An 18,917-nucleotide genomic window follows, 5' to 3' on the forward strand; every position below is an offset into this window, starting at 1 on the left:
TATTAGTAACACTGGCTGCACACACACACTCTGTCGAGGTCTGTCGAGGTGATGGTAAACTTTGCCTTAGGTTAGAGGACTAAATTATGTTAGCATATAAATGCAGACCAGACTGCATGAGAATACACAAAGACAGACAGTCCTAATGAATAAAATATCACTTTTGTCTTTTCTTTCTTTCTTTCATTCTTTTTTTTTTTTTTTTTTTTTTTTTTTGGTCATGATTTTGTGCAATACAAACATTCCTTGGCAAGCTAAAACAATGGACTGCTACCGGTCGTCAAATGAGATGGCAAAATATGTGCCGTCCTCCTGACGGCATTCATCATTCATTTATTTATTCATTTATTTAGCTAGCGTTCAATAGCGTTGAATAGAAGGCTTCACTAAATGTAGAGCAACTGCTTTTGGGAACCCTTTTAACAGGCAACAAATGTACAAATTGAGTACAGGATGCGCATTAATGGAGCAAAAAAAAAAAAATGTAAAGAGTTTGTGATTGTATGTGGAAAAAGTATTTTGCTCTTACACCAAGCTGAAAGTATTTAAAGCATTCAAATGCAAAATGTGAGAAGCAGAATTCCAACATAAATAGACCTTCAAAACAAAACATTCGTTTCTAAAGCACACAAATAATGGCATAAACAAATGCGATGAAAAAACGACAAGCCATGTTAAACATCCTGACCTGTTCAGACTGATCCTCCATGATCCTCATGCATGGCAACTCCTTGTGCATTTTAGATGCATAAAATATGTTTGCATGAAAACCTACAATTATTTTTTTTTATTTTTTGACATAGTCAACAACCTTTCAGTGCTTTGCCATCTTGTCAGTGTCAGATTTCTCAAATGTGATTCCGGCACGTGAAAAACAAGGAAGTGAAATACAGCGAGTCGAATGCTCTGCACTTCCTTTACAATAACACACCAGGCCTGACCTGAAACGACCCCGTGCTCTTTAGGCAAAGTGCCAAGAAAGTCTTCCGGAGAGAAGCTTAAATTGCGTGTTCATGGCCTTTTGCCATCTAATCATAAAGTTATGCATGTTCCTGCTTCATATGAAGCTCTTGTTCTTGTTTCACTGTCAAATTAGTCCTACTCCTCTGTATAATATATAGCCTACCATTTGTCATTATGCAGACTTTAGGGTTTGGTCTGGGATACCTCTGACTGGTACTGTGTGTGGATGGTTTTGAATTTCTTTTTTATTTTTATTTTTTTTTTAGTTTATTTTGTTCATTGACATTTTTGTTTCTGAACATCGCAAATAGTAAATGGCACTTCTGAGTCACCGCTTATTAACAATCACATTTCTCCTGCTTTTGTGCAAATTACTACTAATTGGCTTTCCAAGTACTGATATTCAATCAAATGCCATAAACACATATTAGCATGCTTAGACCCGTTGTAGACTATGATTACCACCCATACAGGGTCTCTAAAGGTCCAGATAGTGTAGGTTTTGTATCAATAATGAATTTATTTTGCTTTATTTTAAATACCATTACTATAAAAACACACGGACATGGATCACATAGTTCTGCTGCTGTATTTTGTTTGATGTTTAATGTGATTCAGTGTCTCCTTATACTCTGCATATAAGAGAATTGCATTTGCAAATGTATTACACTGAAATTCCACAAACGCGCAAGCTCATATGTTTTGTTTCGCTTTTATGTGTTGGTGCACTTTGAAAAAGCCTCAATTGTGCTGATGTTGTGCATAATGTTCCCATTTTTGTAAATGATATCGTACAATTGATTCAAAAGATCCTTCTTACATGTTAGCGATATTGGCATCTTGTGATTTTGCTTCTTGACATGCTTTAGTGAAATACGATGCATATTTTCCAAATAACACATTCAGTACACTTGATAACATCCATTTGAATAAATATCGCAAGCATCACACACTTGGGAAATAACTAATTCCATACCATTTGCCCCCTTCATTAAGGTGTAAATCCCTATGTTAATTTCTATTACTCATTATGCATATACTCCCATTTTTAACCAACTCTTCAGTCATTTTTATTAACTGTAGTCGTATAGCATTATATTTGGTGTAAAAATGTCAAAGGAGAAAAGGGGGAGTGAAAAAGAGCCCTGTGACAGCCGTTTTTCTATGCCGATTTAGCTGAATATATCACAAAGATATTTTCAAGATGGACCATTTGACTATTCATGTGACGTTCTTCAAAATTATTTGAACCCTGGAGCAGATATTGGTACAATTACAGTCTTATCATGTTGGTACAGATGTCCATGGCAACTGGCAAATTTAAAAAAAAATAACAAATAAAAAAATAAATAAATCATAGCATCAGCAAAAGGAGGATAGCCAGTAGAAACAGAAAGTCATGAGGATCCTTAAAAAGATCAGATAGTGATACACCGACTAGTGCTTCAGTTCTTTCTCCACACATTGCACTTGACCCCCAATCTGCAACATCAGTCCACAATCACACACACACTTCAGCCAATGAAAATGCACTCTGAATTTAGCAGTTCACCAAGGCTGGTCTACATTACAATTGGCTCATTGTAACTGTAGTTTTATATGGAAACCATATTTCTCAGTCTTCTGGATGTCATTACATACCTAACATAGCATAGCAATCAACATTTTCCAATCAACATATGGTGATCCAAAATGGTTAAATAGCCTAATTTATAACATCAAAGTAAACATGCAATCAAAATGGACACGTTCACTTTCTCATTCCTGGTGTTTTCTGAACAAAAAACTGCAGAATTTTTTCTTTACAGAACCTTTTAACAAAACCTGCTCTGCCTTTAAAATTATTTTATGTTCTGTCAGACGTCACATACAGGCATGGAAAATAATGATAACCATTTAGGCCTTGTTTTAGACTACTCTTGAAGGTAATGCCGCATTTCAAAAACATACTGTATTTATTGACAGTTTATTTACATACAAGAAAACGGAAACACTGTCAGCACACTGGACTGTAAACTTCTTTCTTTCTTTCTTAAACAATGGTATTTCTTTTCCAAGAAAGTATCCCCATTGTGCCAAATCTCCAGTGTCAGAATATAAGGCCTTTAGAAACCTTACGTCGTCAGATTAATAACCATGTTGCAATTGCAACGTGTTAAAACAACCATTTTCCATTTCACAAGACTTACACTGAAACGCAAAACCTCATTAATTATTTTCACCTTATCAAGGAAAATGAGGATGTGTCTTAATTGCAAGTGTGAATTAAAAGTATACATATATATAAATCTGAACAATCCTTTTGATGGGAGTCATCACTGTGCATTAACATTTAAGGGAGCATAAAATGGGAAAATCCAAATTATTAAAGAGAGAAAGATTTGCGAAAGATGCTTTTCTGATCCAATTAAACACATCCAAAGTTTTTCAAATTTGTTAATAATGAGGAATTAAAAAATGTGTAATTGTGTCAGACTACTTGTAAACAATTCACTTGTGTAAGAGTGGGTCACTGACATGGCACATTTTATTATTATTTTTTTCCAAATCTATTAATGTATATGAAAATACAAAAATTTTATTCTTACATACAATGACTTAAACTGAGTGATCGTCAAGCCATCTTCTATGATGAACATGTTCTAAATTTCTCAGTTAAAATAAATGTTCATATTTTTTCAGACATAAAATAAAAAAGTAAAAAAAGTACTATTAGTATTATTAGTCTTTAGGTAGTAATTTAAGATACCGTATTATTTTTTCATTGAAGTGAAGCAGTTTTGGTAAAATATTATAAATATATATATATATATTTTTTTAAGTCAGAAGTTAAGTTAGTGGTGTGACCAACAATGTCATGAGGTTCAACAAACATGCAAAAACATGCAGGAAAACAACATAAAAACTGAAAAAGATATCAGTGAGCAGCCCCCACAAGAAGCGCCTCATGACTGTGTGTCAAGGTCAGTAAGAATTTTCCATTTCTTTATATTGGACACTCTTGGACAATTTATCATTAGATGCTTTTTACAAAACTAACCTGGTAAACTCTGTAAAATTACTGGATTGCATTTTTCCCATAAATGTATAACATCTGCTGTTCACATAAGTAACAGATCATATTTCTGTCTTTTTGTAAAGACACTTTTTACACATCAGCCCCAAATACCGGTAAAATCTGTGATTTCAATCATCAAAAATTACCTTTAAACACTGTAATGTTTTCGTCATTCACCAGGACAGGCACTTTTTTTTCCAATGTCTGTTGATTATTTTTACTTCCCATTGATAGGCATTTTTGGAAACAGCGCAAAGTAAGTCAGTCATCTCTGTACCAACTTAATGAATAGCTCAAAGCAGACTTCACATTTCAGCATGTCCTCACTTTGTACATGCCGATACCAGTAACTGTATGGCTTTGTTCACACAAGCATCAAAACAGCCATTATACAACTGTAATGTTACAGCTTCTCTTTTACCAGTATTTCTCAATAGACGTGATCTCTAAACTGCAAATGTAGATAAAAGGCAGTATGTGTGAAAGCACCTACCAACCACCCTACAGTACATAAAGTGCAGAAAACAATACAATTGTTATGCTTAGATTAATAATAATAAATAATACTATACGCTTTAATATGCTCATGATTATTTCTTTGATTAATCTGATAATACTTAAAACACATACTATGCCAACATCCCCATCTAGCCTAATAATCTTTAAACAATGTGCAAAGAAGACTATATAATATATGCTATAAATTTTATACAACATCAAATTTAAAGTGCAGATACAATTATAATAATAAACAAAAACAATAAATATACAACAAAATCAACATTTAACAAAGTATTAAAAGGTGATTAAATGTTTTTCTTTAGTATTTTAGTTGAATCGGCACTTTAATCTTTATATTGTATCAAATGGTTAAGTGGTGGTAATAGAAAATTATCTGTACACTAATTCAATCCTCTGAAAATAGTAACATGTCACAATAATCATATTATTTTATCATGTAATGTATGGGAGTAATATTTTTTCTACTATCCTGTATCTCTGTCTGTGTGTGTGTGTGTGTGTGTGTGCAGATACAAGGTTTATATGTTCAATGCAGATGCACACTGAAAAACTGTATATATATATATATATATATATATATATATATATATATATATATATAGTTTTTCGGTTTGCATCTGCATTCAACATATAAACCTTGTATCTGCATATACACACACACACACATAGTTACAGGATATGTGTGTGTGTATATATATATATATATATATATATATATATATATAGAGAGAGAGAGAGAGAGAGAAAGAGAGAGCGTTTCAGATATAGATGTGTGTATGGTTGGTGAAAGCCCTGCATTTAAACAAAACAAACAATAAAAGCTCTTTTTCAAAGCACTTGACAAAACAGTCTTCTTTAAAACCTTTATTGCAGATTGTGCTTATACTTGTGTTGCACACTTTTCCTGCTGTATCTTGTTCTGTGACCCCCGCTGCTATAGATTACAAAAAATTAATTGTTGCAGTCCTAAATCCATCAAAATCCAAAAGATTCATACTAGGCAATAAAAATATAATTCTTTGATCTCTGCTTTTTGTAGTGTTCGACTGGCAAGAAAACAATTCAGTCATGCTCCCAACTCTTGTCCTTCTGTCAGACTGCCTTAATTAAAACAACTGTCCTGGACACAGGTACGTACATCTAACATAATCATAAATTGTATATATAGGTTAAAAAATATATACAGTATAATGCTATAGAATTACAGTTGGCAAAATAAGCAACAACACTGGCAGTAACTGCACTACAAAATGATTAATTGTATAAAAATTAGGGCCGGGACTTTAACGCGTTAATTGAGATTAATTAATTACACAAAAAATAACGCGTTAACTAAGATTAATTAATTACAGAAAAAAAATCCCGCATTTTTAATAACTTATTTTTGCACCGCGGAACGTTTCTCACTGGATGAGTTTCCGCGGACCGATTATACTGGAGCACCAACTAGCGTTCGCATATCACCGCAGCACATCGAGCCTCAAGTATCACCTCAACGCAAAACATATAGCAGCTAGCGTGGACTTTACACTTTATGTTGAACTATGTATTATTTTGTTGGTGCAACAGTTTATGTTGAACTCTTTATCATTTTGGCCAAGGTTATTGAGAGTTGGACTTAGTATGTTATGGCCTCTGAAGCAACAGAGAGATGTTTTCTAATAGTCAGTGTTTCCAATGTTCTGAATGTAATTGACAGTATTGTGTTTTACTTAAAAAAACAAAACAAAAAAAAAACTTTACAGAAGGTTCCAGCACCTATAAGCTTCCTGAATTTCTGAAATGTACTATTTCTAAATTGTTTCTAAATATGCTATTGCTACACTTCATGGCAAAAATTGCACTGGTCTGTTAGACTTGGTTGAACAAAAATAAACAATATTTTGTTGCTTAAGCTTATGTATTCAGTCATTATTCAATGGTATACTATAAATCCATGTGAAAAATAATTATTTCTCACTGTTCTCAGGTCAAATATTTATATGCGATTAAAATGCGATTAATTTCGATTAATTAATTACAAAGCCTCTAATTAATTAGATTAATTTTTTTAATCGAGTCCCAGCCCTAATAAAAATATAATTCCGTATTCTCTGCTTTTGCCAATTAGTGAAGAAATTGTAGATGTAAAAAAATGGTGTTAGACTGGCCATCAAACAATTCACACACTTGCGCCTCTGCCAAATTGCCTTGGCAACAATTGCCGTCCTGGCAACAGGTATGTACACCTATGCACACAGTTTTCAAGGCCATTCCTACTTCAAAACATTGAAAATGCTTCCTCAGTTCTGCAGCTGTCCTCTTTAAGCTGGCCCAGTTCATACATACCCATAAAAATGTCAAGTGCTCTTTCCAAAATGGCCACATAATACTGAGTAGGATAAACAACACCTGGATAGAGACACTGCAATAACGTGAGGCTTATTCCCTCCCCTCTGAACCAGACACAAGTCACAGACAAATGTCCTCAAACTATAGCAACACACACGCACACACAACACAAACTGATCCTGTTTAAAGCCAGGGTCTCTGGGGAGAGAAAACATCTTTAAAATATTTACATAAAGATACACAATCAAGACCTTCACGATGACGAGTCTACATGCTGTAGTTCTTAAAGTTGAATTTTAGCAGCTGGAATCTTACATGATTTAAAAATCTATGCATTTTTTTTTTTCTGGACCGAATTAAATATTGCTAACACACTGTGTATGCGTGTGTGTGTGTGTGCGCATTCGATGACAGTTGTTGTCTTCCCAGAAACATGATACATTATATATTTGTCCCACCGGATCCTCCTCTGTTTTGTGCAGCACACCACTGATCGTCTTCAAAAACTAGTCCTTGCCAGTAAGAATAAAGACTTGTTAACAGTGTGGAGTGGTAATGTGTTAAACAGCCCTTGTTGTCATAGCCTTTACTCAATTCCGCATTTGTGCCGCCGTTTCTGTTTAGCCTATGTGTCCGTTAATACTTCTCCTATTGGAACAGTGAACACGTTTGGAGCTGCCCTTTTCTCCAAAATGGAGGACATTCTATCTCTGAGTACTCTGCTGTGCTCCAAAGCAGCTCCCTCCCTTGCGTTTGTCAGGCCCGTTTTATACGGCCCGGTTGTAAACAAATAAGAAGTAAACTTGGCCAAACTCTGAGAGAGAACTCTTTGACTACCTCGGTTTTATTTTTTCATCTCTCTTTTACAAACCATTTCCAGATATTTTCCTTTAGAAATGGCAGTGATCTCACTAAGACTTGTAGAAAACCATATGAGTGCCGGGGTTAGCTGAGGACACGAAAGCACCTTGGCAAACTTACAACTTCCCTATTAGAATCCAAGATACATTTTTCACATCAGTGAAATGCCTGTGTACTCGTTTATGCATTTAAATAGACATGCTGAAAAGATCCTTGTGGTGTGCGTGCCTTTACCGTATGCATACGAACTAAAACATAGGTGAAAAGCACAAGAAGGCTTTTATTTGCATGTACACAAACAAACTGCACATTTGATAGGAACAGACCTTGAGAAAGCATGCGGCCAAACAAAAAGTAATACGCAAAATAGATTCGTACTTCACAAGCATTACTTTGCATTAAATTTTAGGAACGAAAAGGGAGGAAAAAGATTCTCTAAGTTAATGCTGCAACACATGACTGACAATTATGTATGCAAAAGGGCGGGAAAGAGTTGTTGGCACACTCGGTGTGGAAAATCCCCATTGTACCAAAGTAACTCTTCATTCTGAGGTAAATGTTACTAGTCTGCCAGGTGAGGTTTAAACCTTGCTGCCTAAAACTGGTTTTCCTGATGTGGGTGTGTGACGCTGTTGACGCTACCTCATTCAGGTCATCTGAGGTGAACGATGTACAGTTCACAGTACAATCTATGATGTGATACAACTGCAAAATGCATCACTGGGAGTAAATAGGGAGAGCAAGGTGGAGAACACGAGGACGTCTCCATCCTTAGTGAGCGCTGATGCAGCTGCCGTTCAAGGGAACACAATTGCACTTTTAGAGAGGCTCATGTACAAAAGACAAAGGGGTCTCAACTTTGACCTGGATTTAGCATACAGTCGAGGCCTATATTAAGAATTCCTTTTTAAACCCGCAAGCTGTTGCGTGCAGCATTCCCGCTGACAACTGAAGTCCCGCTCGTGGTGGGAAACACAGTCTGAATGAAAAATGCTAATGTAAATGTAAAACACACATACAGAAATGTGACATTAATCAAAGATCTAGTGAGTCTAACCAGCCCTATCTGCACGTCTTAAAAATAGCATAAAAATAGGAAATCTCTCATCAAGAATAACCTCGTATTCAGTTAAGAAGAATAGAATTTATATTTCTAAGATAAAGCTCAGCTCAATTAGGAAAAGTGGATAGCTCACTAATTCTGATAGATCTCTCAGATTAAACTGTCAAGTAATTACCTTGCAAGCATTCACTAAAATGTATTTATTTCACTTGGTTGAGTGTACCTTCAAGGTTTAAGTGGACAATAATATATCTCTTTGCATTTTCTGTCTTCATGGGACATTACTTAACTTCAACCAACTCAAGCCATTTTACATAAACACAAACTACATGTTTTGATTAATTTTTACATAATAATTTTTGTAAGATTGCTGAATTATTGTTGTAGACCCTTGAAAGAGAAAATCAAAGTGTGAACAAATTGCCAGCATCTGTGTCTGACCATTGTAACCATGGTTTCCCCTCAGGCTATGTCATGAGTTTTGATGTAAAATCATTCTTCTACGCAAGAGAAACATCATCATATACTAAAAGTCTTACAATGACTAACAATCTTTGGATGGGTCTACATAAGCCATGATTCTCAACTCAATATGCAATCTTGTGTCCTGACGTTTAGTTCTAGAATTTTAGTTTTAATGTAATTGTTTTTTCTTTCTTTCTTTCTTTAAGTTACATATTAATGCATGTGTGCCATATTTACATGATACCAGTAAACAGTGTAATCTATTTTGGAAAATAAAGAGAAACCAATAAAAACAGCCCTAAAGTAAAATCACTCCTCCTACTGGTTAGGCCCAGAACATCAGAATAAATAAAGAATTATTGCCAGGCATGTTTGCATAATTAAAACCCCAGAATCTACAGTATGTAAAAAATAATAGGTTACACAATATCAGTTCAGGAAGGAGTGCCGTTGACCATTCTATAGTCAAGGATTTCCTCAGACCATGTGAAGGCCTCCTGATGCAGGATACCAAGCTATAAAAAACTGAATAATCAAACTGATGATCATTATGATGTGAAATATCATAGCACATGACAGGAAGAAATGTAAGTGTTGCAACTACATCATAAAGAAAGCAATGCCAAAAGGTCAAATGAATATAATGCATAAAATATGAATACCCTTCCCTACTGTCAATAATACTACATTGCGTAAGAATGGGTTTTTGGAAATTTGTTGAGCTGAGATACCATAAGGTAATATTTTCATATTAATATTTTTGTTTGGCTCAAACTGTAAGCACATTCAGCCTTATATATTATGTGTGTTTCTATAACGCAAAACTGACATAAGTACTCCATCTTGGTAAAGCAGTTAATATGGACATGTGCATTTGTCAGTTTTATTTTCTTGCTCTCCTGTTTGAACCACAGTTGAACTTTTTGGGCTATCATTACGGTCTACCCTTGGATTTTGATGAAATGCAACATGTGTTGTACTGAAATAAACAGCATTGTCTGATCATAAGAGGAAATAACTGACTCTGACCTTGACATTTCATTACATTAGTGAAGGTCACCATCCAAACTAGTGAGATGGTTAAGATATCCCTGTAATCTGACTTAGTTAACTCTAGTCTAACGGTACAGCAAACAGCATAACAGTATAAACAATGCTATCAAGTACCGATTTAAGAATAATTACAACGGCCCTTCCACTGTTACAAATCATCTTACAAAATTATTTTAATTCTGTAGACCTATAATTGTTTAATTGTGATTAAGCATTTTTAAAGCATCATTCTGTCAAATAATCAATTGCAAACCAACTGACAAACTCTTTAAAAGTGTCTCGCAGTGGCATGTGAGCATTACGTTTGAAACACTAAGAGGGTTTGATGTTTCCAAAATAAACAGCACACAATGCCTCCTTTTGATCTACGAATACCAATATTCCTAAGATCAGGAATCATTTGTTGTTTTTTGGTCCCATTTATCATTTCAATCTCACCAAAAATAGACAAAAGAATATGTTTAACATTTCTTTAAAACTTTAGTAAACATTAACAATAGGAATATAAATTAATATTAACCCTAAGACACACTAACCCTAAAGTCTATTGCATCTATCACAAGCAACATAAATAAATAAATAAATAAATAAATAAATAAATAAATAAATAAATAAATAAATAACCATTCACAGAAATTAAACCACTTTGATGTATCATTAAACATCCACAAACAATATCCAAAAGTGATGGGGCATGAATGTAAAAAAAAAAAAAAGTGTAAGCATGATCACGACCTCTTATACTGCACAACTCAATGAGCTGATCCCTATATAAGCAACAATCAGTATACACCTTAGATCAATAATCACACCAATAAACACATGACTCTTTAGTACAAACAAAAAGTTTATATATATATATATATATATATATATATATATATATATATATATATATATATGTGTGTATATATATATATGTGTGTGTATATATATATATATATATATATATATATATATATATATATATATATATATATATATATATAAGCTAAATAAAAGAAACATAAAGCCACTCAGAAATGTACAGCTCTCACTGGTTAGTCTGTATACATAACCCTTTTAAACGTTTATCTCTTTACAGACAAAAGAGTCACATATTTCCAAGATTCACATAACTGACATAGCTAGAGCTATACTTTTCATTACTGAAAAGTCATGAGAAAAGAAAAACTAAACAGTTAAACTATTTTAATAGTTAAACTAATGCATTAACACGTGAAAATCAATTGCAGGAGGCACGGACATAGGGATATAGTGCAACTGTTGTGACTTCCAAAATATGTATTTGCAATACATTAATGTACCCTATACTAAAAAGTTTATTTTCGGTTTTGGTATAAACAGCCCTAAACTAACATAAAACATACTTCTCAGGGTCTTGTTCACACATAAAGCAACTTTAAAGTCGGTAAAGCTGACAGACTAACACTCTTCACGCAGCCAAGGCCCTCCTCTCTATCCTAACTACTGTCCAAAACAGCCATAAAACTACACGCGTTTTTAATTGATACACATACAGGACGCGACTAAATAATAAAAAAAAAACGATTCCAACTGAATTAAACAGGTGCGCAAGAATAAGAATAAAGTGTTCAAATGTATGCAGAGGAGTCTTCTACTATGTGTGGGGGAAAAGCTTGATTCAGACTTGGCTAATAGGCTATATAGCCTAACAACTTGTATTTTCCTTAAATTTGCTGACTAAAATGAAAACCTAATTTGCTATAAATATACAAAGAGTTAACTTGACGTTGCCCTCCCTGCAGACTCACGAAGAAAAAAAGCGTTCTATGAAAGGAGGCCGTATCAGAAAAAAAGTGCAGTGCAAAAAAAAAAATAAAAAAAAAAAAAAAAAACAACAACAACACTGAAATTTTGTTTCTAGTCTATATATTTGAAATAATATTTTAAGTTAAACATGACTTGAGAATGCTATATTTTATGATGATTTATAGACTGCCTTACGTTACCTAATGCATGCTTATAGCTATATATATATCACTCTTTCATAAAGGCGTAAAAACTGTCTGAAACACAAATAAATACACATGGAGAGATTCAAGTTTACAACGTAAAACTGACGACATTTGACATCGATTGGAGTAATGAATTAAATAGATTAAGTCAAAAAGTGGTTATTCAGACATCTACAAGTTCAGAAGACGACAGCAAAGCTAGCAACAAATACATTAACGCAGAGCGTCACACAGGGTTAACAGAACAGAGGTCATGATTTATTTAATAATAACAATTCCATATACGCCAGCACTTCACTTAAATTATCCTTAACGTTTAATGAAGTAATATTTGACCGTTAAATATATAATTTGTGTTTTATCAATAATTGTGGGGGTAACGTTACAGTCCAACTTCCAAGGCCGCACTGCCAACCGTGAGAGACACTGGTGCTCAGCAAAAAAAAAAAAAAAATTAATAAATGAATGAAAGGTGCTAACAAACAAAAACATTGCCAAACAATATTACTGCATTTTTTTATATATCATAAAATAACAAGGTTACCTTCTTTCAGCTCATTCGTTCAGCTAAAACATTCCAAAAATCAAAGTAGTCAACATCGAATAGAATCTCCCCAGAAAAATAACAACCTTTTCATGTCATTTGCTATAAATAAACGGATTATATAAGACAGACATTGTATAATACAGCGTCGGGAAACAGAGGGCATATCATAAATTAATGAAAAATGTGTCTGAGGTGTTTTTTTTCCACTACTGGCCAATGCCATGGTTCATATACCCGCCGTCTCGTACTACATAGAGATAACAATACTATCAGCGCTGTGATCGGACCGCTGCTTGAAGGCCCCGTTACCTCAAAAAACTGATGACGAGCCGCTCTATGTTTTGCTATATGAAGTTTTTTGTGTTAAAATGGCCGAGTGATTTATTGTTTGCTTAGCCTACAAACGCGTGCGTTATAGGCAACAAGCTGGCACTTCACAACACGGAGTCAAAAAGAGGTCATTCAGTAAGTACAGGCATTAGAATACGGAACAGATGGCCATTTATCTTTTGTAACTAAAACTACATTTCGTCTTCTTTACGTACTTGGAGTGAGGGCTAAAATTCCGGTCACTTTGGTTAGGCTGCGTATCCTAATTTAATGATGACAAATAACGGACGTGTTAAAGGCGTCCGATACACTCCTTACAAAACTCCATAGTTTCTATAGAATTTGTCCGAGATGCTAAGAACGTCTACACAAAACAACAACATACAGAACAAATATGTTTGTCTCAGATATCCCGAGACCGGAGGCTAGCGCGCAAATCTACCGGGGTCAATAAAATATTAGCAATAGCCCGGAAAATACTGGGATTCAAGATAAGCAGCTGAAATGTTTAAATCATCATTTCTATCTCGTCGTTTCCTCTAGCTGAACAGCTCATTTTGTATTGTAGCACTGGCGGTTTTTAATCGCTAATTCTTGACACTTAACACACGGTTAGAGCGGTGTTATTCTATCAAATATTTTGGTCCGACGTAGGGAAGTCCCTAGCGGCTCTGTTGAGTCGTATTGTGCTTTTCGTGTCATGGTTCACTGTAACGTCTAACACTTCGCAAAATAAAAAGAATACAACTTATAAAAACTACCGACAAAGTCCTCATAGCCTGCCAACTGTACAACTACAAGAAGATCAGTGGTCAAGAAATGAATTATATGGTCATTTTACCTGAGACGTCACTTCAGGCAACCACGAGTCTTTTTTGTTTAATATCAAACAAACACTGGCTGTTTTGAGAGAACTCAGCCTACAGATCCCTATAATCCAGAGTGGCAATTCTTTTACAACTAATTGTAATTTCACAAGTTTTCTCTATCTTCTCCAAAGCTGGTTTGTGTATAAGACATTGATGAACAAGGGATAAAGTCTTGTATTTGAGCTATTAGTATATGCTTTATGCTTAAGTTTTGTTTTTTTTTCACCTCATATCAAGGGAATGACTGCTATTACTCTTATAAATAGCCTAACATAAATAGTATAAGTACCCTCCCCCTCCCTTCCCTCTCCCTATTTCTTACCTGCTGCTTTAAGGGTTTCTCTTCTCCAGTGGCTACAGCACTTCACAGCTTCCCCGGTTTTCCCCAGGCAAGGACTGAGTTTATTAATATTGTCCCTTACTTTGTTTCATTTCTCACTTCCATCTTCTTTCATCTCATCAATAAACACACGCTGCAGCCTACCTTCGGAGAGGACATCACGCAGCTCACTCGTGCCCTCCCATTTTTTCACTATTCGTGGAAGATTTTGGGCAGCCACGCCTTTCTACTGGCGATTGGAACAGAATGGACTTTCTTGAAGCACGTAGGTTGTGATATAAATCGTTCAACATGACTTTACCCCAATCGGTGAGCCGCACGCCCTCCCTTCCGCGCGGCGAGGAACGTTGAAACTGGCTCCATTGTGGCTCTGAAAGTGAAACTATTCTGCCTTATCGCAATTGTTGTGTTTGAACCAGCATGGATACTGTGCATCCTTAGTTTCTTAATTATCGGTCACTGTACAAGTGCACCGTTTTCCGTTAAGTATTTAGATGCACTTGTTGTGTCCTCTTTTAAGGAGTTTCTGCTTGTACGCGCTGCTTCTTGAACATAAACAAATGCATACATTGCAAAGACGTTGATGTTATTTGATGTTATGAGCGCGAATTAAAGTCCCTGAAATCAATGTCCCATCCTCGCTCAAAAGGCCAGTCATCCGAGAATCCTGCATGTTAATCATTTATAGATAGCCTACTTTAGATTGGTTAGGGACGATGTCAATAAATATCTCAAAATCATATCTGGTCCCACATTGGACGATGACGCTGCCTGTCAGTGGGTAGACCAACAAGCTAGATTGTTCACCGTGCCTTTTACGTTCTACGCATTTCTATTTTCTCATTTATTTATTTTTTAACGTCCCTAGCTGACCTCAATGAAACGTAAGGAGAGTTGCTGACGGTAATGCTGGCCAATCAGATCGTGAAAAGTGACACCGAACTTTTTTCTTCACCAATACGTTCACAGAGCCGTTGTGACTGACACAAAATAATGCAATAGTGGATCACGAGTCCCCAGCTACACTGAGCACCCCCCTCCCCGACCCCCCAGTCTAGACAATGACAGGTGTGTGCGTGCGCGCGCGCGGTCGTCTGTAGTCTAGACAAGGAATAATCAACCTTCGAGCCTAAGTGATTTTTTCTTCAGGCGCGCGTATATATATATATATATATATATATATATATATATATATATATATATATATATATATATATATATATATGTGTGTGTGTGTGTGTGTGTGTGTGTGTGTGTGTGTGTGTGTGTGTGTGTGTGTGTGTGTGTGTGTGTGTGTGTGTGTTAGTGTGTGTGTGTGTGTGTGTGTGTGTGTGCGTGCGTGCGTGTGTGTGTGTGTTTAAAGAATACAATCCTTCAAACGACTGATCGTGTTATGATAGCAGTAAACGCAGTGAATCTTCAATATTGTGTCCGGATATTGGCAGCGATGTGGTTATAATTTAGGATGTACCACTTAGATTTCGTTATGTCAAAAGTCCATTGTTTTGCCATTTCTTGCGTATATATGTATATATATATTAATAATAATAATAAAAGCTGTTCGACCTTGGCCCACGTAAATAATTCGTCACGTGTAACAATCCCTCCATAATATCATTCCTCTTAGTATGATGTTTCCGGTTTGGTTGCACGCTTTTCTTGATATTGAGTTCCCCCTTTCGGTTATAAACATGAACAGCAACGTTTAACCGAGAGGTTCACCGGGGGACACGCACATCGTCTGCCCTACATAAAATGCACCCATTGTAGGCCGAGGTGTCAGCTGAGGACTACTTGCAACCTAGAAACGGCGGTTTGGCCCCTCCTTCCCTTTGTCAGTCCGATTGTAAACGTTAGTCCGGGGTCTTCTGGGGTATTCTTATTTTCAAAAACAGATTCTAAAATCGGCATTAAATTGCAGAGGTGACGCTTCAACCATGCGAAAGGAGTTTTCTTCTTTTTCATCAAACCTTTTTGAGACCCCTCACGATTTTATCAAAGGCGTTGTCTCGCGGAACTGTGCCCAATGACATCATCCCCGCCTTTTGTTTACAGTTGCTAGGGGTTACAGGGTGACATTTTTCAAACAGTCCTGCTCTAGATTTGTTCGGGATACGCGGTCCAGTTTCTATATTAACACAAAACGGACTAAACACAAAGTTTCGTATTTATTTTGAACAGATGTAATGCACTTGAAATCCTTTCTTAAAGAGCGAAAGCTAACTAGGCTATTTGATTAATAATACTGCTAGAAAGTACACTACTTACCTTTTGTGTATATCATTGTTTTGTAGGCTATACTACAACAGTAACGTTATTCACTTTCAAACTTTGTGAGATGGCAGATTCTGGTCTATCAGAAAAAGCACTTATCACCGAGAGTGCGGAGACCATTCGTGCTACCTCAGTGTTCACGGACCCTTATGAACGCTCTGTTAACTATATGGAGACTCACAGTATTCTTCAGATTTTCCAGGTGAGAAAGAACAAAGCAACAGTTACTGATGTATTTTCTTACGAAGAAAATGGGAGACAGTGATGAATTGCTTTGCTCAAAATGGCGAAGGACAATTCAGAGCACTAATAGAAGTTCCAAAAAATGGCTTAGCATGCTAATATTGCATGAATCCGATTTATTTAATAAAACTACATATTGTTTTATGGGTATAAAAAAGAAAAAAAAGCTCTGGCTAATTACCAATATCATTTTAGCAGCAAAAGAAACATCCAGGAAAAAATATTCTTTATTGTATTTTTCACTCATAGTCTCATTTGTGCTATTTCAGGACATCACAGAGAAACTGGTTTTTGATAGACCAGACGATCCACTGCAGTTCATGTTAGAACAGGTATTTTTTTTAATAAGATTTTTTGTACATTCCAGCACATTGTCATTATATAGTATATTTTATATATCCAAACTCTTGACTGACTATGGAAATTGTGAGTTTTTCATGAACAATTCTTGCTGAAAGTATATTAAAGAGACATAGGTTACGACCTGAACTATTGGTGATCGAAGCATTAATGTTATCTGATTTAAGAGAAAGGGCTTGTGACATATATTGCATACAGTTTTACCTGGCCCTATAAACAGGTTAATTTGTGAAAAAAAAAAAAAAAAAAAAAAAAAAATATATATATATATATATATATATATATATATATATATATATATATATATATATATATATATATATATATATATATATTATTATTATTATTATTATTATTATTATTATTAATAATAATAAGAAGTGACATTTTTGAATAAGTGTAAAACATCCTAATCACAATTGATTTTACAAAAACTTTTGCAGGTGCAAATGAAGATCAAAATCCGTGATGAGTCAAGCAACACATTTCTGAAATCATAATGAATTCTAAAGCAAAGTAACCAGGGCTTTGCAACAAAATGAATCCAAGTTTATTCTTTTATTTATATATTTCTTCAAATAAGGTGTATTGGTTGCTGTCATTCCGTGACTCTGTATTGTTGTTTCCAAGCAACTGCCTTTATTTTTTTAATTTTTTAATTTTTGCTCCAAACTTACCATGTTTTTCCACAATTTTTTGAGAGTATTAGCATTCATTTTCAGTCAAACAACGCTGAAATCTTAATAATGTAGTTTGTGAGTGTCTTTGACCTAAATATCTCAATGAACGCACTCAAGTGGAAAGTTAAAGCTATTAAATTTAAAAAATAAAATAAAAAATAAAACATTTAAAAGAGGAATTACTTACAAGCTTTCTCTGTTTTTTAGAGACACAGTATCTGAGAATTATAATTACTGTTAGTTACTGTTTTATGAATTAACTATGTTTTATAAGATAAAACAACTTCTGTATAAGACATGATACAAGTCTTCTCCAAAATAAATAAATCAATAAAATGATAGCTAGACAAATTTAGCTGGCTTTTATGCAATGTAGGCCTGCTTGAATTTAAATGGTAGATTTTGGCTGCGCAAGTAAAGGAAGTCTTTGTTTATAGTAGGGTCTTATTGCAGTGTATTTCTATAGTTATCTGCTGTGTATTTACTCTAGAGAAACATCTGGTGTTTCAAGACTGGTGTATCACATGCAATCATTTCATTTGTAAATAAAAATAAGTTCAAAATATCTTCACAGTTACATTGTCTATTTGCATTTATTGCATTTATTATTGTTATATATATTTCTTTTAGCTTTGGGCTAAAGGTGTGTCAGTGGCTTAACTAGTAATAATTGAAAATTGCCTCCAACACTGGGAAATGCTATAACTACAGCAAATACTCTTAAAATGTGGGAAATTGTTTCACTATAAATATTATGAATATTAAAGTAATTCCTAGCTAGTTTATGAAAATATGAACATTGTTCTGCAACATAACATGAACATGATTCATATTCTCATAGACAGTATGTACACTGTTTAATTTCAAATGTAAATTGTTCTATATTCCCCAGTGACTCAACTTACCCTTGACATGACACAGCTACAGCTTGAGGCAAGTTGGGTCCCTGGACCAATTTACTTATATGCTAGTTATTATA

At 34.8% G+C, this 18,917-nt stretch overlaps 2 protein-coding genes across 7 annotated transcripts in view; one reads left to right on the forward strand and one right to left on the reverse strand.

The window, feature by feature from the left end:
* Nucleotides 1–14,803, reverse strand: part of LOC127958871 (zinc finger and BTB domain-containing protein 20) — a 60,805-nt gene extending 46,002 nt beyond the window's left edge. For 3 of the 5 annotated variants that reach the window (XR_008154168.1, XR_008154167.1, XR_008154166.1), the window contains exon 1: nucleotides 14,364–14,801. The gene's annotated coding sequence lies outside the window, so the exon portion shown is untranslated. Of the gene's footprint in view, nucleotides 1–688; nucleotides 3,675–14,363 lie in introns of those variants that run through there. The other 2 variants (XM_052557913.1, XM_052557914.1) reach the window with 2 other exon arrangements.
* An 856-nt stretch (nucleotides 14,804–15,659) lies between these two features.
* tex55 (testis expressed 55) lies at nucleotides 15,660–18,503 on the forward strand. 2 transcript variants are annotated; one of them, XM_052557939.1, is made up of 4 exons: nucleotides 15,660–16,564; nucleotides 16,676–16,857; nucleotides 17,168–17,230; nucleotides 17,702–18,503. In XM_052557939.1, exons 2-4 carry the CDS (start codon nucleotides 16,720–16,722, stop codon nucleotides 17,756–17,758), a joined length of 258 nt encoding a protein of 85 aa, XP_052413899.1. In that variant the 5' UTR covers nucleotides 15,660–16,564; nucleotides 16,676–16,719; the 3' UTR covers nucleotides 17,759–18,503. The 2 variants fall into 2 exon arrangements, with proteins under 2 accessions (XP_052413899.1, XP_052413898.1); XM_052557938.1 differs by having other exon boundaries at nucleotides 15,662–16,857.
* Nucleotides 18,504–18,917: the final 414 nt, after the last annotated feature.

The sequence above is a fragment of the Carassius gibelio genome, chromosome B5, assembly GCF_023724105.1.
Source record: "Carassius gibelio isolate Cgi1373 ecotype wild population from Czech Republic chromosome B5, carGib1.2-hapl.c, whole genome shotgun sequence".
Lineage (NCBI taxonomy): Eukaryota > Metazoa > Chordata > Actinopteri > Cypriniformes > Cyprinidae > Carassius > Carassius gibelio.

Coding starts and splice junctions, on each gene's coding strand:
- tex55 (XM_052557939.1), top strand. CDS start 16,720: ATGGCAGATTCTGGTCTATCAGAAAAAGCACTTATCACCGAGAGTGCG. Junction 16,858..17,167: donor GTATTCTTCAGATTTTCCAG/GTGAGAAAGAAC, acceptor GTGCTATTTCAG/GACATCACAGAGAAACTGGT. Junction 17,231..17,701: donor TGCAGTTCATGTTAGAACAG/GTATTTTTTTTA, acceptor AAACTTTTGCAG/GTGCAAATGAAGATCAAAAT.